At 45.3% G+C, this 21544-nt stretch overlaps 1 protein-coding gene across 4 annotated transcripts in view; it reads left to right on the plus strand.

Moving 5' to 3' along the window:
- Positions 1 to 1737: 1737 nt before the first annotated feature.
- The window catches only part of STK24 (serine/threonine kinase 24), a 147153-nt gene continuing 127346 nt past the window's right edge, over positions 1738 to 21544 (plus strand). For 2 of the 4 annotated variants that reach the window (XM_032771480.2, XM_032771478.2), the window contains exon 1: positions 1742 to 1973. Coding sequence is in view for 3 of the 4 variants with exons in the window: in XM_032771478.2 (XP_032627369.1) it covers positions 1932 to 1973 (42 nt within the window). In the remaining variant the exon portion in view is untranslated. Of the gene's footprint in view, positions 1974 to 2183; positions 2368 to 21544 lie in introns of those variants that run through there. The other 2 variants (XM_032771476.2, XM_032771477.2) reach the window with 2 other exon arrangements.

Raw genomic sequence — 21544 nt, forward strand, 5'->3', positions numbered from 1 at the left:
AATATGCATATGCACCACTGCTGTCTAGTAGGATAGAATACGATCTACTCAAATGTTTATTAATTGGCAGTTATCTCACCTGCTATTCAGAAGTTTACAAAGAGGGCCCAAGCCCAGTGAGCTAAATCCAAGGCACATCACCAGGGTAAAGCAGATAAAGGAGGTAGTAGCTGCAGGGCCGGTGCAAGGATGTTTCACGCCCTAGGCAAAACTTCCACCTTGTGCCCTCCCCTGTCCCCGAGCCTTCACTCTGATGCCCCCACGACAGGTCCCCCCCTCTAAGGCACCCCCCCCCCCGAGCTCACCCTGCGCTCCAGCTCACCCCTGCCCTGCCTCCTCCCCAAGCATGCCGTGGCTGCTTCACTTCTCCCGCCTCCCAGGCTTGCGGCACCTAAGCTGATTGGCACTGCAAGCCTGGGAGGCGGGAGAAGTGAAGCAGCCACGGCATGCTTGGGGAGGAGGCAGGGCAGGGGTGAGCTGGAGCGGGGAGTTCTCCTGCGTGCCGCCCCTCCCCCCACTTGTTGCAGGAGGCCCTCCCTGGGCTCCTCTGCCCCAAATAAATGCTGGCGGCAACCGGGGCAGCCGAACAGGGGCAGCTCTAGACATTTTGCTGCCCCAAGCACGGTGGCATGCCGCAGGGGGCGCTCTGCTGGTCGCCAGTCCCGCGGCTCCAGTGGACCTCCTGCAGGTGTGCCTGCGGCGGGTCCGCTGGTCCCACGGCTCGACCAAAGCCGCGGGACCAGCGGACCCTCTGCAGGCAAGCCACCAAAGGCGGCCTGCCTGCTGCCCTCCCAGCGACCAGCAGAGTGCCCCCCGCGGCATGCCGCCCCAAGCACGCGCTGCGGGTGCTGGGGCCTGGAGCCACCGCTGCGGCCGAAGATCGGCTGCTGTGGTCGTTGCCAAAGAAAATGCACCCTCCAAATCCTAGTGCCCTAAGCGACCGCCTAGGTCGCCTAAATGGTTGCACCGGCCCTGAGTAGCTGTTTCCTGTATGTCAAGCGGCTTTTGGCTAAGATCATGTGTAGTTTTAGCACAGAAGATACCAAATTTGATGTCATTTAAATTTACTGGAGCTGATGACAATAGATATTTATGGGGCTAAAGGTAAGACAACCAGTGTGGTAGGTAGGAATTTCATTATATAGTACTGTAGCAAGTCTTCAGCTACTCTGGGGGACGGGGGTTAAAATGAAGGAGAATTAACCTGGAGCCTCTTTCAGTTGGATGTGTGTGTCTTTTTATGCCAACCGGGCTCCAGGACTAGGACAATGCTCTTGACAAGGCACAGGAACACTACGCCCTTCCTCCAGTGCCAGCTAGACACACAGGTACCCTCAGAGGAGCTGCAACCCCTGCAAAGCGCTCCGCCCCTCAGACACTGCTCCCCGCGGCACGTCCCCAGCACGCCTACCCAGAGCCACCCCCCAGGGCGCCACCACTCCTGCGGCGATTCGCCCCACTGAGCTGGAGGGGAAGGGGTCTGAGCGGGCCCGATCCCACTGAGCTTAGTCCCGGGCATGTCAACTGGACAGACCGGTCACCATCAGCGGGGCGGGAAGTGCGGGTGCCACCGGCGGGCACTGCCCGCAGATACCGGGAGGGGGCGGTGGGTGCGAGCGAGCGCACAGCGCGGCAGTTCCCCTCGCCCGAAGTGGTTTGCGTTACGCTAGCAGGCCCCCCTCCCCCTCCTGCGCTCGACCAGTAACGGCCGCTCCCTGCGCGCGGAGGAGGGGGAAGGAGGAGGTCGGGCTCCACGCTGCGTCTGTGACGGGACCTGAGGGGCGGGGGGAAGTAGCGCCGGGCGGCCCCGGCGCGCAGACTCTCCGGGCGGCTGCCAGTCGCGCGGGGTGCGGGGGGCCCGATGAGCTGATTCCCGTCGCTGGAGCAGCCTGAGAAGAGCCGACCCCCGCGTAGCGCGCATCGCCGCCGCCATGGCTCACTCCCCGGTGCAGCCGGGCCTGCGGGAGATGCCGGTGAGACTCTAGTCCCACCGGGGCGGCATGAACGGCCTGGGGGTGCGGGTACCCGTCCCTGCGGGGGGGCTGCGCATCCCGGGGTCCGGCACGGAAACGCACCCGGAGACCTCGGGGGTGGGGGCGGGAGGCCGCTGAGGAGATTCGCCTTCGGGGCCCGATCCTCGCTCCCTCCCCTGCATGCTGCTGCGGCGGGGGTTGGTCTTTGGCTGGGCGCGGCGTGCGAGCAGCGGCTGCAGGGCATTTGGGGGGCGAGTCCCCAGGGCGGTCGTGGTGCTGTTGGGAAACGCCGCTTTGCTCTGGCCCTGCCCCGTCACTTCTCGCAGAGGAGCCGGGGCTCCGGCGGGGGCTGCTCGCTTGGAAACAAGCTGCGCTTGGCAGAATGAAGCGCAAGGTGCGTGGACCGTGCGGCTTCGTGCCGGGGGAGGGTCGGCAGCGCTACGTTCCACCCCACAGCCTGCATCTTCCAGGCGCTTCGCAGTCGCCTTCAGCTACTCGCTCCTCAGCTGAGTTTGGAAACACAAACCCTCCCCGCTGGTGCTGTCGTGCCCATCTCCGGAGGATGGGCTTTGGCAGGCGGGGGCTGCTTGGAGGGATGGTGTTTGGCCAGGGTGTTAGAGGGTTTTGTTCTGTCCTATGAGTGGCTTAGTTAGAGCTGGAATTTGCTGCTGGGGTTACATTTATATTGTGACTTGTTTCTGAATAATTGTCAAGGGCTCCTGAGCCCTGGGATAGGCATCCCTGGGATAGGCATCCCTGTCTACTTTATCGTTACGAGTCCAAATAAAATAACAACCCACTTGCAGAGAAATCTTAAAACTGTCAGTATTTGTGTATTGCTATGATATTCCCGGTGTATCTGTATTATACCTTGCATGCTACTTCACCAGATGCCACTTTGAGCCCCTTTTCCTCCATTTTTGTTTTGTTTTGTAATTTCCGCAAATTACCTTTGGGGTTGAAATTTTTTATACTTGGTTTCAGTTTAAAGGTGAATTTATTTCGGTTAGTTTTCCATCTATCAAATACACTAATTTGTTTTTCTGGGCTAGGATAGCCTGGAGGTTTTAACTGAAAACTTCACATTCATATAAATTTAGAGGAATATGTACTTGCAAAAGCACAGAGGGAAGATGGATGGAAAGAGTTAAGAAATAGTTAAACATGGCCTCTACTACACATGCACAGTGTTTTGTTTTTTTTTCTTTTAGATTGTATGCACTCAGTCTAGTTATCCTTGTGCTCTGCAAGGCTCCTGACTTTCATGTACTCTGCCAAGTCATTCATCTCCTGCTGATACCCTTGAAATCACGCTTTATTTTTCAGAAGATTGTTCTTAGGTATTCAGTATGTCTAGGGAAAAGTTATACTATGTGAAATATTATACAGACTATATACAAAGAGGCCATATGGCTTCATGGAACTTTAACTGCTTCTGATGTTGGTGCATTTTTAAAACCTCATTTATTACATTATTGCAATAGTGAATGCTATAGTTAAAGGTCATCTGCAAGTGATTTTAAAAAAGAATTGTATGTGACTTTTTGCTTTTCTATGCTATGTAGACTTGTATAAAGAAGACTTGCTTTTCTGTGTCATTGAAGTGCAGCTTACAAATGTAGAATTTTTTTTGTTACATAACTGCACTCAAAACCAAAACAATGTAAAACTTTAGTGCCTACAAGTCCACTCAGTCTTATTTCTTGTTTAGTCAGTCCTTCAGATAAATATGTTTGTTTACATTTGCAGCCTGCTTCTTATTTACAGTCTCACCAGAAAGTGAGAAAAGACATTCGCATGGGACGTTTGTAGCCGGCATTGCAAGGTATTTGTGTGCCAGATATGCTGAACATTTGTATGCCCTTTCATGCTTCGGCCACCTTTCCAGAGGACATGCTTCCTTGCTGATGACGCTCATTAAACAAAAAATGTGTTAATTAAATTTGTAACTGAACTCCTTGGGGGAGAATTGTATGTTTCCAGCTCTATTCTGCCCACATTCTGCCGTATATTTCATGTTATAGTAGTCTTGGATGATGATTCAGCGCTTGTTCATTTTAAGAACACTTTTGCTGCAGATTTGAGAAAATGCAAAGAAGGTACCAATATGAGATTTCTAAAGATAACTTACAGTACTCGACCCAAGGTTTAAGAATGTGAAGTGTCTTCCAAAACCTGAGGGGGACAAGGTGTGGATCATGCTTTCAGAAGTCTTAAAAGAACAACACTCTGATGCGGAAACTACAGAACCCGAACCACCAAAAAAGAAGATCAACCTTCTGCTGATAGCATCTGACTCAGATGAGGAAAATGAACTTGCGTCAGTACGCGCTGCTCTGGATTGTTATCGAGCAGAATCAGTCATCAGCATGGGCTCATGTCTTCTGGAATGGTGGTTGATGCATGAAGGGACATATGAATCTTTAATGTATCTGGTAGGTAAATATCATCTGACGCCGGCTACAACAGTGCCACGAAAACACCTGTTCTTACTTTCAGATGACATTGTGAACAAGAAGCAGGCAGCATTATCTCCTGCAAATGTAAACAAACATATTTGTCTGAATGATTGACTAAACAAGAAATAGGACCGAGTGGACTTGTAGGCTCTAAAGTTTTACACTGTTTTGGTTTTGAGTACAGTTTTTTTTTATACATAATTCTACATTTGTAAGTTCAGCTTTCATGATAAAGAGATTGCACTATAGTACTTATATTAGATGAATTGAAAAATTTTAATTCTTTTTTTACAGTGCAAATACTTGTAATCAAAAATAGAGCACTGTGCAATTTGTATTCTGTGTTAAAATTGAAAATATATTTGAAAATGTAGAAAACATCCAGATATATTTAAATAAATGGTATTCTGTTATTGTTTAACAGTGCGATCAGTCACCATTAGTTTTTGTAATTGCTTGACAGCCCTATCTATAATGCTAGCTAAGGTACATGTACTCTGTCATGTGATGGTATTTATGTAGATGTAGGTGTTCCTTGGCTTCTCTTACATTAATGTTTTTGTCAGTGAAACCTAGTTTACTGCCTGCATTTCTGAGACCTTTCCCTAAAAGACCTTGCAATTATCACTACAAAAATCTGAGTGTTTTAATATAATTTGATTAATTAAGGCTACTTTGTGGCCATCAACTGGCAGAGTATTAAAAAAAAATCTCTAAAATTGAAATTATGATTAGTGAGTGTTAACCAATGACATTTTTAAACCTAATGTTGCATTTAATGAAGTAATTTAATATCAGCTTCTTGTGAATAAAGTAATGTGTTTTCTTTTTCCATGCATTTCACTAGAGCAGAGCAGGAATCAGTTCAGAGCCCTAACATGTAACTAATTCAAATTAAGGTTCACTTCCAAACTTAATCAGCAGTGTGCTTCTTTGTGGGTCCTCCCCCTTCTTTACACATGACCTTTATCTTTCTGCGTTAGGAAAGCTTCTCACTCACTTAAAGCATGTGGAATTTGGCAAGGCTGGTCACTGGAAAGTCTCTCATGACCTACAAATTAAATTTCCTCAGTGTTTTATCCCTGGAACTGTAGTCTAGATCGTCGGTTCGCAACCAGGGATATGTGTACCCTTGGAGGTACTGAGAAGTCTTCCAGTGGGTACATTGACTCATCTAGATATTTGCCTAGTTTTACAATAGGCTACATTAAAAGAACTAACGAAATCAGTACAAACTAAAATTTCATACGTACAATGATTTGCTTATGCTGCTCTGTATACTATTCACTGAAATGTAAGTACAATATTTATATTTCGATTGATTTATTTTGTATGGTAAAAGTGAGAAAATAAACAATTTTTCAATAATATTATACTGTGAACTTTTTGTATTTTTATGTCTGTTTTTTGTAAGCAAGTAGTTTTTAAGTGAGGTGAAACTTGGAGGTACGCAAGACAAATCAGACTGCTGAAAGGGGTATAATAGTCTGGAAAGGTTGAGAGCCGCTAGTCTAGATCTAACTCAAGCCTTCAGATGAGTGGAAACTACCAATTTCAGCTGAATTTCTACGATAAAATACTATTAATTAGGGCTGTCGATTAATCGCAGTTAACTCACGTGATTAACTCAAAAAATCATGATCAATTTCAGTTTTAATTGCATTGTTAAACAATAAAACGCCATTTGACTGATTGTACTTGTAGGGGCTAAAGTTTTTTGCATTGTTTTGTTTTTGAGTGCAGTTACGTGACAAAAAAATCTACATTTGTAAGTTGCACTTTCACGATAGAGTTTGCACTACAGTACTTGTATGAGGTAAATTGAAAAATACTGTTTTTATCATTATTACAGTGCAAATATTTGTAGTAAAAAATAATATAAAGTGAGCAGTGTACACTTGTCCCTTCCAGTTCAATGAGATAGGTATATCTCCATAAATTATTGGAGGGGAGGGATAGCTCAGTGGTTTGAGCATTGGCCTGCTAAACCCAGCGTTGAGAGTTCAGTCCTTGAGGGGACCATTTGGCAATGGGTCCTGCCTTGAGCAGAAGGTTGTACTTGATGATCTCCTGAGGTCCCTTCCAACCCTAATAATCTATGATTCTGTGTTGTAGTTGAAATCAGTATATTTGAAAATGTAGTAGAACATCAAAATATTTAAATAAATGTATTCTATTATTAACAGTGCCATTAATCGTGATTAATATTACTGTTAGGGAGTCTAAACAAGGATTAATGCAGGTGGAATTTTTTGGTCTTCCTTCCCCCATCTCTTCCCAAATGCACCTCAAAAGGTATAAGATTTAAATCATGTTTTTGTTAGTATTCAGTTTCTTTCGCTTTTCAGAATTTACAAATTGTTTCAGGAAGGTGGGCTTTCTCTTCCTGATTTGATTATTTATGTGCAAGATATCTGTACATAGCATTACAGGAGCAGACCATATCAGACTGCTTTTAAAAGTAAACTTATAACTGTGGTTTGACAATTTGGAGAATATGTCAAGGTATAGCTTTTGAATTCTTTTTGATATTGGGGATTGTCTGTGTGCATTGTGTCAGACTTGAGAGTTCCATGTTGAATATGGGGCTTGTTTCCTGCTTGGTCTAAAATTCCAAGGGATGGTGACATAGGGCTAACAATGAAAGGTAATTAAACCTTGTTGGTGCTCTATTTCTGGGCAGTAGCCAACTCCTTGTCCAAAATACTTCCACGAGAGAACCAGTCTGCCCAGGAAAACTGGTAACTAAGCAGCTGATCACCTGATGAGAGACTTTGATCACCTGACAAAGGGACTGGAAGTTATAAAAGGGAGATTATCTAACTAGCTGTGCTAGAGAGGATGATAAGAGACCAGAGGAGAAGCCATGCATAAGAGGGTAGGGGGGAGGAAATGCTCTGGTCATCCTTGTAAGCCACTGACTCAAATCCCAAAGAACACTCCAGAGATGGTGTATAGGTGTTATATTATTTTATCTAGATTTGTGTATATCTTTTATTATTTAAGGTGTAATTGTGTATAAAACAAACACAAAAAAAACCCCAACTATAAAACAAAACCTTGCTAAGCCTGTGTGTTATGTACTTCAATTATCACATGTCCTTGAAGGGTAAATGATAAACCAGAGTGCGTTCAAGGTTGGAGCTCTGGAAGAGGGTATGCTTAGGCTAATGGGGAGCCTCTGATAGCACTAGTGATGGAGACTAGGTTGTTGGACCACAGGGACTCAGCTATCAGAAGGGGTGCTAGATGGAGGATCTGTAGCCTGCGGTTGTATCTGGAGACCCAAAATCAGAGGCAGGCCGATCTTCCTATGAGATAAAGATGCCCAAAAGATTGATTTCTTCTGGGATCTTCATCCAGTCTACTCATAAATACTCTTGGTATCTGAATGGTGAATTTCCAAGATGTTATGACCAAGAACCAACGTAATCTTTGGGGCTAGATGCTACCTGTAATCAGTTTCCTTTTTGAAGAGTAGAAGAACAAATAAAAAAAGCTAGTGACTCAGTTGTATGTAGTGTCTATGCATGTCTTACAAGTGAATTACAACAATCTGGCTTGTAGCGTGGCTGCTCCTATTTTTCTGAGGTGGTAGTCTGGAGTCAAATCATCTGGTCTTACGTGTAAGGTTAAGGCCTATGTGAAAGACCTTCTGTGTGAAGTGGAAGGGTCTTCGCAGCTTCAGAAATGGATGAAATACTGAGAAAATGGACAAGTCCGCCAGGTAAGATGACGCCAGTAAAATAAGTATATTTTAAACATTGGTTTATTTCAGGGTTAGACAAATTTTGAAGTTTGAATTCAGATAACAATATTTATGATGGGGAATGTAGCTCTAAAATCAAATTTAACTGCATTTGTGATTAGTGAATATTGCGTATACATGAAAAGAGGAAAATCAGACAGAGAAAACATTTGTCTCAGACGGTGGTAATGTAGTTGAAAGTTTAATCTTTTTTACTTAAAGCGGAAATTCACAGAGTGTTGGAGAGGCTAGAAAAGGAAGCAATGAAGATATATATAGAGAAATCTCTATATATATTAATGTAAAGGATTAGAAACATTTCAGCATGAATTATTTTGTTTTTATTTTCTTTTAGCGTCATAGAATCAGAATGGAGTAGGTTCCCAGAGAGGACTGAATACATGAAATGAAATTCAGAAAGCACAAATGGGGAGAATAATGTAGTATCATGGTTCTTTTTTGTAGTATAGTTTCTCATGGATCCTTATGTTTCTCTAGTCAATAGTTTTAAAAGAATAAGTGAATTTAGTAGTTTATATATTAGGAATGTAGAAGCATAGTCTTACAAGTTAACTGCGTTAACTGCAGGGCCGGTGCAACCACTAGGCAGACTAGGTGGCCGCCTAGGGCGCCAAGATTTGAGGGCGCCAAAAAGCAGTTCCCAAAATGTCTGGGATGCTCACTCAGCGCCGGCTAAATATGTAACGTTCTTCCCGCGGCTGTGCGAGGGGACCTGCGGCTTTGATCAGCTCCGGCCCTCTGGGAAGTGATGTCATTCCTCCTCTGGCCACCAGGGGCACTGTGCTGCTCTGGCTCCGCCCCAGGGCCCCCACCTCTGCTCAGCCCCACCGCCCTAAGCTCTGCAGCAGGGCTGGGCCTGCACTCACTGGCAGGGGGAAGTGCAGAGACCCGGCCCCAGCCGTGCTGCTGGTGAGTGCTGAGGGGGTGGTTCCCCCTGCCTTCCAAGCCAGCCCCGCCCCCCTGAGGAGGCCTTGCCCACCCTTCCGCTCCCTCCATAGAGGCCTGGGGCACCCCCCCCCCGCCTGGGGGCTGCGTAGTACCCCAGAATATTTAGGGCCCTGGTACCTGCCACCCTGCCTGCAGCCAGCCCCTGCTGTACACCCTGTCCTGCCTGCAGCCAGCCCCACACCCCCTGCCCTGTCTCTAGCCAGCCCCACACCTCCTGCCCTGCCCACAGCCTGCCCCACACCACCTGTCTCCAGCCAGCCCCTGCCATACCCCCCGCCTGAAGCCAGCCCCACACCCCGTCGCCAGCTGAAGCCAGCCCCACACTCCGCCTTCAGTCAACCCCTCACTCCATCTCCAACCAGCTCCGCATCCCCTGCGTTGCCCGAAGCCAGCCATTCCCATGCTCCCATCTCTAGCCAACGCCTACTGCACCCCCCTGCTCAAAGTCAGCTAGCCCCACACCCCCTGTCTCCAGCCAATCCCTGCCGCGCCCCCGTGCCCAAAGCCAGCCAGTCAGGTTATTCATTTATTTTCATTAAATATGTAGACTAAATCATGAAACTAATACATTTTCAAGCCGAATGTATGTTAATTCTAATGAACAATGCCATGTCATGCAGTATTCATTTTTGAAAGTTTATAATAAGCGATGCTCCGGTGGGAGCGGTGGGTGGGGGGGCGCAAGGTGGAAGTTTCGCCTAGGGCACAAAATATCCTTCCACCGGCCCTGCTTAACTGTTAACCCCCACACCAGCTGGAGTGGGCCCAGCCGCGCTGGCCAGATGAACCCTAGCCTCTTGAACAGTTAACCATTTAAACGACATATTGTTTAAATGCTTAACTTTTTAAATGGTATTTACATCCCTATTATATATAAAATCAACAAAATACTATTAAGAATGTGAGATTGTGGAATCTGATTGCTTTTTTTGTAAGATACATATTTTGTTTATCAAAGGTATTCCACTCAACTGCAGAATAAATTAGTCTCTTCTTCTTAGTGAACAAAAATAGAGAGAGATTATAATAAAAAATGATCCAGATCTCTGCTGGTATAACAGTTTGGTGTTTTTGCAGCCCAGATGTTTAACATGAGCTTGTTGTATGTGATTATATTAAAAATGAGGCTGTTATAGCAGGAAAACCATGTGGATGGTAGGAGGCGAATGTCTGGATTTCTTTGTTAAAAGTAACAGGTAGAACACAGGATGTGAAGGTAGTGAAAGTGTAGTTTCATCCCTTCACATTTTGGGAGGGAAGTATTTCCTGACAAGTAGAGCAAGTGTTTTTCCTTCCACAGTAATGTTACAGTGAGGGTGCAACACCTCTGAAACAGTGGCTTTTCTTACTATTTGTCGCAACCCTAAACCTATGCTCAAACATGGTGTCTGTGTGGCCAGTTGTTGGTCAAAAGGTCAGTATGGGGCCATGTGCCACTTGTGTGCCGTGTGCTACTGCAGGGCTGTGTGCTACAAGTGTGCCGTGTGCTACGCTGTGGTGTGATGTGCAACATTATAGTGCCGTGTGCCTATTCTCGAACCTTCTGTCTGGTCAATTGTGGGTCAAGTTAGTGCCATGTGCAAAAGAGTAGGGTGTTGTGTGCAAAAAAGTAGTGTGCCGGTGCAGATCCTGTTTACGTAGAGGGCACCAGCTCGGAACCTGGAATGCGAAGGAGCCAATCAGACCTGACACGAGTAAGAGTCATTGAATAAAACTATGTCTCACGCCAAAAACGGCAGGAGTATCCGCATGTTAGCTGAAAGACCTGATCACCCTTTCAGCCACGGTCTCCTCCGGATTTTGCTGGCTTGTGTTGTGTCGTGTTGTTTTGTTTTTTGGATTATTTCCCATCAATTCGTCATGCTCTCAGTGTCTGTACTGCTGGTCAGCTGCGCTTGGAGTGTGGTATGTACATTTTAATTTCTGTAAATACTCTGTTTGCTTAGCCTCTTTCCTTTTTTCCCTTCCCTTACTTGGTGCAAAGTTGTGTATACAGTATATGAGAGTCAAATAGTTGTATTAGTTGCTACTGTGGTTGGTTGGTGTATTTTACAACATTCGGTTAATGCGTGTACAGTTTACTCAGTTTTGTGTATCTGCTTTGAATTTTAGTGAACAGTTGATCATAGATCGTTTGTTTTTTTGTTGTTAGATGTAAATAGACTGTTTTAAGTTGTGTATGGTTTTATTCTGATAGTATTTCTAGTTGATAAATTACCCTTCCCGGCCCAAGTTGTAACTTATCCCCGTTAATAAACAGCCACATGGTTTGAAATTTCAATCTGTCAAGTTTTGATTTTCCTCTCTCAATCAAATACTTACTCGAACCTGCACTGGTCTTGGACATGGTGTCACAAATAGGCTTGAGTGAGGAAAATTGTTCCCTGCCACTTGTGCACTTTAACTGTCTGTGACGAACCAAGGTCACTGACAAAACCCCCGATGATGAGTTTAATCATTTTCAATATCATGTTTTACTCGATCGGGGGCACTCTGAGGCAATTAGTTGGAATTGCATTATTGGAACTGGCAACTTGAGCCAGACCTATACCGCTAGCCTGTCCATCGGTGCCGCGGGTTGTCTTTTAACGTGCCACATGGAACTTCAGCTAACCCCCATGGAGGCCAGTTATCGGCCGTCTTGTATCAAGTCAGGGGAAGCTGGTGCTGGGACCGATCTGGCGCGTTTGTGGAAAGATGCTCGAAAAACTTTAAAAGAGGCCGGGGGCACCTGTCCACCCACCATTAACCCCCCGAGACTCCCAAGCGGGGGCCCCGTGCATGAACTAGTAATTCAGCTCATTCAGGAGTTAGAGGATGGGAAGATATCTAAAAAGCTTCGTCCCGACCAGTAGAAATCAGAAGCTGTTGCCAGTGCCTATCACAAAATCCTAGGCCTGGCCCTAGATAAATTGACTATTGCCATGAGGGCTCTAACTTCCACCTCTCGAGAGATGATCGATACCCTCAAGGCTCCTGGTGCGACCCAGTCATCGTCTGAAACCCCACTTCCTCTCTCCTTGGCAGGTCTTAAAATCCCCGAATCCTCTCCTCCACCATACCCGTCAACTACTGGTTTATACCCAGCTCTACCACCCCCAACCCCTGACGTAAACCCAGAGAAGTCAGCTCCCAGTTTGTACCCAGCTTTACCACTGCCGACCCCCGAAGTGATAGCTCCCAGTTCCATTGAGGCCATGCCAGTGCAGCTAACATGCACTAAAGTGGACCCAACCGGAACACAAAATGTCACCTATGAATGGCATACCCACAGCAAAGCGGAGATGAAGGAGTTTATTAGTGACGCTGGCCAGGAACCAGGCGAGCCGGTATTCGCTTGGTTAGGGCGGCTTATCTTGGAATTCGGCCCGGAGCTAGTCGATCAGGGGGAGGCTACCCTATTCTCTCAAAGTGCCTCCTGGTCTAGAGGGACTGCCTGTGGAGTACTTCTTGCCACCCCAAGCATTCCAGCTCCCCCGGAAGGCATGTGCCTAAGTGCCTTTGTGGGTCTAGCCTACTGGCATATTGTGGGGTGCAATCCAGATTAGCAAGAGGTTCTGTCACTGTCTGCCCTGCAATCATGGGTGCTGTAGCTCTCAACCAGGGCTGCTCACAAACAGCCTAAGAGCATGCAGGTCACACCCTGAGTGTCTCTGTGTAGCAGCAGCCCTGGTTCAGCAACTCTGACTCCAGAATCCTGTCAGCAGTACTTCAGTCACACTCTGGCCTCCACCAGTCTTGGTTATTACTTGCAGGGTGACCCCAGCACACTCCGAGTCCTGAATTTTCCCCAAAACATGTTCTGCACTGTCTAGCACTTTCCTGGACAGTTCAGACATTGAAGATCCTTTGCCCCTGTGAAGGGTCAATATTCAACAGTTTGCTACTTTAACTAGAGTTATCAAACAATTCAATTTAAATGCTACACTGGATTAGTTAAGATTAAAAATAAAATGAGTTTATTTAACTGCAAAGAGAGATTTTAATTGAACACAAATTAGGAATGTAAAATAATAAACAGTTAACCAGTATTAATCTTACCGTTAAACCTCCCTCGTTCACCCACCTCCTTCAGGGTGGTGATCAGCTAGTAGAAGTCCTTGTTGGGGGTCAGGGCCTGTGCGTGGGTCTCAAAGAGGTTCTCCTGCAGCAGAGATGCCGTTTTGGGATGCTGGCAAGAGGTGACTATGGCAGCTAGGAAGAGACGGGCATCATGAGAGGTCACTGGGAGCCCAGCCTCCTTTTAAAGAGGCTGGGTTGATATTAATGCTTTAGTCTAGCGGGGTCTTTGCCCCAGTGGCAAGGAGGGGAAATACTTGCATGGACCCAGGGACGATTATGCTAGCGGAAGGATACCAGTTGCTAAGCCAAGAAACGCCTGTCAGTTCAGGGAAGCAGGATGAGTAAACCACTGGATCGGGGGCTTCGTGGGGGAGGTGACTTGCCAGGCAGGGGGAGTGCGTTTAGGCCGAGGAGGGAAGGGCAGGAGGTGTGGGCCTAAAGTAGTAATGTAGTCCTCAGCTACTCCTGTACCACTGGAAGGGGTTTGGCTGCAGAGGCGGAAGGTGCGCTGGTCGGTGCTGCAGTTTCAGCTGATAATTGAAAGGAAGGGAAGCTGCTGCTGGGGTGGCACAGAGCATCTGTGGAGACCACATTGGGACAAATTAGATGCCTAGGGCACCTCTTCCTATTCCAGGGTACTGAGGATGTGAGGAGGGTGCTGGGCCCCCTCAACTACCTAGGCTCTCCTGGCTAGGCCTATTGTGTCACCTCTCGTATGAGTTCAGCTGCCCTTTCCCATATGTCCGGGCCAAGGGAGGAGGGTGCCATTCTGAGCATTTTGAGGCCTGAATCGGTTAACCAATAAAATTTTAATAGTTTAAATGGGTACTCTTTAAAATGATATTTACATGCTTAGTACAAGTATAAGGTATTAAAGTCAGAAATGGTTACAAGGGAAATAAAAATAAAATGCTTTTTAGTAGCTAAAACTTAACAAGCTCGACTTGGTTCAAGGTAAAATTCACAGCAACATTGGTACCAAATTCTCAGGTCAAGATCTCCCACCTAAGTCAAAAGTCTGGTTCCTTTGTCTTAGGAAAGAGAGAGAGATAGCTTGAGGTGTTTTTGCCCCTCACTTTTATAGTCCAGTCACCCTTTGAAATGCATTTTCCTGAGGGTTACCCCTATATAAAGTTTATTCCCGTTGTAAGGATAGAGACATGGAGTCTTGTGATGAAAGAGGTTCCATGCTGTTCTTTGCTAAAATACAGATTGATCTGGCTCAAAAATTAGCCGCATGTGACCTCCAGAAGAAGAAAGAGGAGCATCCATGTACCAGCAATGCAGATACAGGTGAGCAACTGTTTTCATATTCTCTCCACAAGTACTAATTCGGAGAGTGGACTAGATCAGAGGTTCTCTAACTAGGGCCACTACTTGTTCAGGGAAAGCCCCTGGTGGGCCGAGCCGGTTTGTTTACCTGCCACGTTTGCAGGTTTGGCCGATCGCAGCTCCCAGTTGCCACGGTTCGCCGCTCCAGGCCAATGAGAGCTAGGGTGTACTGGCTGCTGCTTCCTGCCACCGCCATTAGCCTGGAGTGGCGAGCCGTGGCCACTGGGAGCTGTGATCGGCTGAACCTGCGGATGCGGCAGGTAAACAAACTGGCCCAGCCTGCCAGGGGCTTTCCCTGCACGAGTCGTGGCCCTAGTTTGAGAACCACTGGGCTAGATGATACATCTGAGGGAAGGGAGAAGCAGAAGGAGACTCCACTGATTGGAAGGCATGAGATGCACTGTTCTAGTGACCACCACTCCCAAGAGAAGGAGGTGGGTTGGGAAAACCGAGAAGTCCGTTGCTTACCAGGAGCTAGGATTCACGATGTGACGGAGAGACTGCCGAGACTTATCAAGCCCTCGGATCCCTACCCCTTCCTGCTTCTCCACGTGGGCACTAATGATATTGCCAAGAATGACCTTGAGCGGATCACTGCAGACTACATGGCTCTGGGAAGAAAGATAAAGGAGTTTGAGATGCAAGTAGTGTACTCATCCACCCTCCTTGAGGCAAGAAAAGGCCTGGGTAGAGACAGTCGAATTGTGAAAGTCAACGAATGGTTACGCAGGTGGTGTCAGAGAGAAGGCTTTGGATTTTTGACCATGGGATGGTGTTCCAAGAAGGAGGATTACTAGGCAGAGACGGGCTCCACCTAATGAAGAGCGGGAAGAGCATCTTCGCAAGCAGGCTGACTAACATAGTGAGGAGGGCTTTAAACTAGGGTCACTGGGCAAAGGAGACCAAAGCCCTGAGGTAAGTGGGGAAGTGGGATACCAGGAAGAAGCATGCGCAGGAGAGCGCAAGAGGGGAGGACTCCTGCCTCATACTGAGAAAGCAGGACAATCAGCGAGTTATCTTAAGTGCCTATACACAAATGCAAGAAGCCTGGGAAACAAGCAGGGAGAACTGGAAGTCCTGGCACAGTCAAGGAATTATGAAGTAATTGGAATAACAGAGACTTGGTGGGATAACTCACATGACCGGGGTACTGTCATGGATGATATAAACTGTTCAGAAAGGACAGGCAGGGCAGAAAAGGTGGGGAAGTTGAATTGTATGTAAGAGAGCAGTATGAATGCTCAGAGCGCTGGTATGAAACTGCAGAAAAACCTGAGAGTCTCTGGATTAAGTTTAGAAGTGTGAGCAACAAGGGTGATGTCATGGTGGGAATCTGCTATAGACCACCAGACCGGAGGGATGAGGTGGACGAGGCTTTCTTCCGGCAACTAACAGAATTTACTAGAGCTCAGGCCCTGGTTCTCATAGGGGACTTCAGTCACCCTGATATCTGCTGGGAGAGCAGTACAACAGTGTACAGACAATCCAGGAAGTTTTTGAAAAGTGTAAGGGACAATTTCCTAGTGCAAGAGCTGGAGGAACCAATTTGTGAGCAGCAGGTCAAGAAGAGCTCTGCCCCTAACAGGGAAGAATTACTAGGGGAAGCAAAAGTGGATTGGAACCTGCTATGCAGTGACCATGAGATGGTCGAATTCAGGATCCTGACACAAGGAAGAAAGGAGAGCAGTAGAATACGAATCCTGGACTTCAGAAAAGCAGACTTTGACTCCCTCAGGGAACTGATGGGAGGATCCTCTGGGAGAATAACATGAAGGAGAAAGGAGTCCAGGAGAGCTGGCTCTATTTTAAAGAATCCTTATTTAGGTTGCAGGAACAAACCATCCCCATGTGTAGAAAGAACATTAAATATGGCAGGCGACCAGCTTGGCTTAAAAGTGAAATCCTTGCTGATCTTAAACACAAAAAAGAAGCTTACAAGAATTGGAAGATTGGACAGATGATCGGGAGGAGTATAAAAATATTGCTCAGGCATGCAGGAGTGAAATCAGGAAGGCAAAATTGAAGTTGCAGCTAGCAAGGGATGTTAAGATTAACAAAAAGAGTTTCTAGAGGTATGTTAGCAACAAGAAGAAAGTCAGGGAAAGTGTGGGCTCCTTACTGAACGGGGGAGGCAACCTAGTGACAGAGGATGTGGAAAAAGCTAATGTACTCAATGCTTTTTTCACCTCTGTCTTCGCAAATAAGATCAGCTCCTAGACTACTGCACTGAGTAGCAGAGTATAGGGAGGAGGTGACCAGCCCTCTGTGGAGAAAGAAGTGGTTCAGGACTGTTTAGAAAAGCTGGACGAGCACACGTCCATGGTGCCGGATGCACTGCATCTGAGGGTGCTAAAGGAGTTGACGGATGTGATTGCAGAACCATTGGCCTTTATCTTTGAAAACTCGTGGTGATCGGGGGAGGTCCTCGCTGGAAGAAGGCTAATGTAGTGCCCATCTTTAAAAAAGGGAAGAAAGAGGATCCGGGGAACTACAGGCCAGTCAACCTCACCTCAGTCCCTGGAAAAATCATGGAGCAGGTCCTCAAGGAATCAATTTTGAAGCACTTAGAGGAGAGGAAAGTGATCAGGAACAGTCAGCATGGATTCACCAAATCATACCTGACTAACCTAATTGCCTTCTAAGATGAGATAACTGGCTCTGTGGATAAGGGGAAAGCAGGGGACGTGTTATTCCTTGACTTTAGCAAAGCTTTTGATATAGTCCCCCACTTTATTCTTGCCAGCAAGTTAAAGAGGTATGGGCTGGATGAATGGATTATAAGGTGGATAGAAAGCTGGCTAGATCATCAGGCTCAACGGATAGTGATCAATGGCTCCATGTCTGGTTGGCAGCTGACATCAAGTGTGTGCCCCAAAAGTCGGTCCTGGGGCCAGTTTTGTTCAATATCTTTATTAATGGTCTGGAAGATGGCATGGATTGCACCCTCAGCAAGTTTGCAGATGACACAAAACTGGGAGGAATGGTAGATATGCTGGAGGGTAGGGATAGCATACAGAGGGACCTGGACAGATTAGAAAATTGGACCAGAAGAAATCTGATGAAGTTCAACAAGGACAAGTGCAGAGTCCTGGACTTAGGACGGAAGAATCCCATGCACTGCTGCAGACTAGGGACCGAGTGGCTAGGCAGCAGTTCTGCAGAAAAGGACCTAGGGGTTACAGTGGATGAGAAGCTGGATATGAGTCAACAATGTACCCTTGTTGCCAAGAAGGCTAACGGCATTATGGGCTGTATTAAGTAGGAACATTGCCTGCAGATCGAGGAACGTGATTATTCCCCTCTATTCGGTATTGATGAGGCCTCATCTGGAGTACCGTGTCCAGTTTTGGGCCCCACACTGCAAGAAGGATGTGGAAAAGTTGGAAAGAGTCCAGCGGAGGGCAACAAAAATGATTAGGGGGCTGGAGCACATGACTTATGAGGAGAGGCTGAGGGAACTGGGATTGTTTAGTCTGCAGAAGAGAAGAATGAGGGGGGATTTGGTAGCTGCTTTAACTACTTGAAAGGGGGTTCCAAAGAGGCTAGATCTAGACTATTCTCAGTGGTAGCAGATGATAGAACAAGGAATAATGGTCTCAAGTTGCAGTGGGGTGGGAGGTGTTAGGTTGGATATTGGGAAAAACTTTTTCACTAGGAAGATGGTAAAGCATTGGAATGGGTTACCTAGGGAGGTGGTGGAATCTCCTTCCTTAGAGGTTTTTAAGGTCAGGCTTGACAAAGCCCTGGCTGGGATGATTTAGTTGGAGATTGGCCCTGCTTTGAGCAGTGGGTTGGACTAGATATAATTGTGTGTGCATGTGTATGTATGTATTCATCTGTATCTATATAAATATCGACAGTGTCTGTAATAGGTGTTGTTGATATCCCACACTGTTCTCTGCTTCATTTTAGTTTAGTAGTTTTTCTTTTGGCTGACTTCTTAAAGATCTGCCACAAAAATATAGTGCAAATTAAACAGGTCTTTCAATACTAACATTGTCTCAGTTTTTGTTTAACTAGTTTGGATTGTCTTTCTTCATGAAAATCCAGTTGAACTCAGGCATGGTTTTTGAAGAATCAGTAGTATATTTCTTAATTGAATAGTAATTGTCTAAGTTTGTGTGGAAGATAGAAAATGGGAAGGACCGGGTGTATGTATGTGTTAGGAGAACTGTAGTGAATAAAAATAACTTTCTTTTTTCTTTTTAGAAATTATAAATTTCTGAATTAAATAATTGGAGCTTAGTTTTATACCTGGTGAAATAATATTTAACTCCTTGGCACTGGCTAAATGCATCTTCATTGAGCAAATATTTTGCTAATACAATCCTTAAAATGCAGCAGTCACTGCTATCATTAGGTGAACTGTGTTCACCAGGACACATCCCAAGAGTGTAGTTACCCTTGTTACGGTGAATTTACAGTACTGTGAGTGAAAGGTGCATCCCTTTTGTTGTAAAAACTTCCAACAATTAATCTGGAATTCACAAGGTTAATGTCTTATTTTCCATAGAACATATTTAATAGAGTATTTAGCTGTCATCTTAAAACTAGTAGTTGTATGACACTCCCATTCACCTTGAAAATCTTATAAGATCATAGAAAATCAGGGTTGGAAGGGACCTCAGGAGGTCATATGGTCCAACTCTGTGCTCAAAGCAGGACCAACCCCAACTAAATCATCCCAGCCCAGGGCTTTGTCAAGCCTGACCTTAAAAACCTCTAAGGAAGGAGATTCCTCCACCACCACCCTAGGTAACCCATTCCAGTGTTCGTTGGCCAGTTTAATTTTTTTTTTATTTTTGAAGAGATGGCAGCCCTAGATAATAGATCCAAATATTAAAATGTCGTTTGTAGTTAACAATCTGCTTTTAAAAAAATTATAGTAAGACTAGATGCAGCTGAGTGGAGTTGACCACAATTTATTCTCTGCATCCTGCTTCTGTCTTAAATTTAAGTTTCCCACCTGCTGCAGGAAATAACTCCTTCCTGCATATAATTGAAAGCAAAACTGTTTCAGACTGTAGGGGGGAGAAAGATTTTTGTAGAGCAAAGTTTTGTGGCCTTTCTTTCCTGGAACTAATTGTTGCTGATGCTGTTGAAACTATTACTTCAAAGTAAAGAGAAACGATATATTGAATTTGAAGGCTTGAGGCGTTTTATGACAGACCTACATGAACTGGTTTCATATTGTGTCTAAATGTGTGTCTGTGCTGCTGCCAAGAAAATATGTATATATACACAGTTTTGTGAGGTTTGTAGTGAAGATCAAAGCTGCTTGTGGAGAGCTGAACTGAAATTCAAGTCAAGGTGAATAGATTGCAGATAGCCTTTGGTGGCTGGTGAACAATAAAATGATGGCTAGAAAAGCTTTGACAGTGCTACTAATGAGTGAAAGGCCTGTGTTTGTACAAAGACTAGAGGTACTCAAGAAAACATGCTTGCTGATTACATTTGACCAGAGTTCATACTTGAAGCCTTGGGTTATTAATAGGGCCCTACCAAATTCATGGTCCATTTTGATCAATTTCACGGTCATAGGATTTTAAAAATAATAAATGTCATAATTTCGGCTATTTAAGTCTGAAATTTTACCATGTTGTAATTGTAGGGTTTCTGACCCAAAAAGGAGTTGCGGGAGGGTCGCAAGGTTATTGTGCGTGTGTGTGTGTGGAGGGGGGGGAGTTGTGATACTGCTACCCTTACTGCTGTGCAGCTGCTGGTGGGAGCCTAGCTCTGAAGGCAGAGCCACCGCCAGCAGCAGTGCTGAAGTAAGGATGGCATGGTATGGTACTGAGCTGGGCCCTCAGTCATCAGCCACCACTCTCCAGCCGCCCAGCTCGGAAGGCAGCAGCGCAGAAGTAAGGGTGGCATAGTATTATACTTCTGAAATGTTGCTGGTGCGGCACCGCCTTCTGAGCTGGGTGCCTGTCCAACAGCTGCTGCTTTCTGGCCACCCAGCCTGAAGGCGGTGCAGTAGTAAAGGTGGTAATACTGAGCCACCCCCCGCCCCCCGATAACATTGTGACCCCCCTGGCAACTCCTTTGGGTCAGGACCCCCAATTTGAGTAACTCTGGTCTCCCCTTTGATGTCTGTATAGTATAGGGTAAAAGCACATAAAAGACCAGATTTCATGGTTTGTGATGCATTTTTCATGGCTGTGAATTTGGTAGGGCCCTAGTTATTAGGGAAAAAAAATAGACCTGCTGATATGCTTTGAAATGCTTTCATTTCCACATATGCATGACCAAATTGAAAGCATGGTGGATTGATTTAAATTAAAGCGATTTAAATTACCAATTTTAATAATGATTTAAGTCAGAAAGCAGGAAACTTTGATTTAAATAATCAAATTTTAATAATGTTTTGCATTTGTACTTTTTAGTTATTGTCCTAAGATTGATTCTCATTGGTTGATTACCATTAAAAGATGTTGCTCTGAAACTAAATATAGTTTTTACACTGAATTTGGTGTTGCTTCCCGCTAACCAGGAGGATGCACTATATCTTTCCCATTTATTTAAACAATTTATAAAGTTTAACTTACATTTATTCAGATTTTTACTTTTTACTTTATTATGTTCGAAAATGGTGAATGATGCATTTTCTTATTTAACTAGATTAATTGTCTACATTTGATTTGTATCAAATTGCATTTGGATGGAATTCAATTAATATGCACAAAAACGCATTTTCAAATTTTTTTAGTTGAATAATATTACTTTAAATGTTCTGGATACATAATAAACAAAAAGTAAGTTTATCAAAACATGTTTTGTATTTAAAACTAACTGATTTATTCAATAGAGGAAGCATTATCTATAGTGTATTGAACTGATTGATTTTTTTTTTCTGGTCAAATCGTCCTTCAGGATTTTAGAACTAGTAGGTCTCATCCTCTCACACCTAGTTTTTATTCATATATTGGAGGAGGAAAACAAGCTTTTCAGCTCCCAATTAGTTCCTTAATTTTGAATGAACTAATCATTGAAATGAACTA

Source organism: Chelonoidis abingdonii, chromosome 1 (genome assembly GCF_003597395.2).
Source record: "Chelonoidis abingdonii isolate Lonesome George chromosome 1, CheloAbing_2.0, whole genome shotgun sequence".
Classification (NCBI taxonomy): Eukaryota; Metazoa; Chordata; order Testudines; family Testudinidae; genus Chelonoidis; species Chelonoidis abingdonii.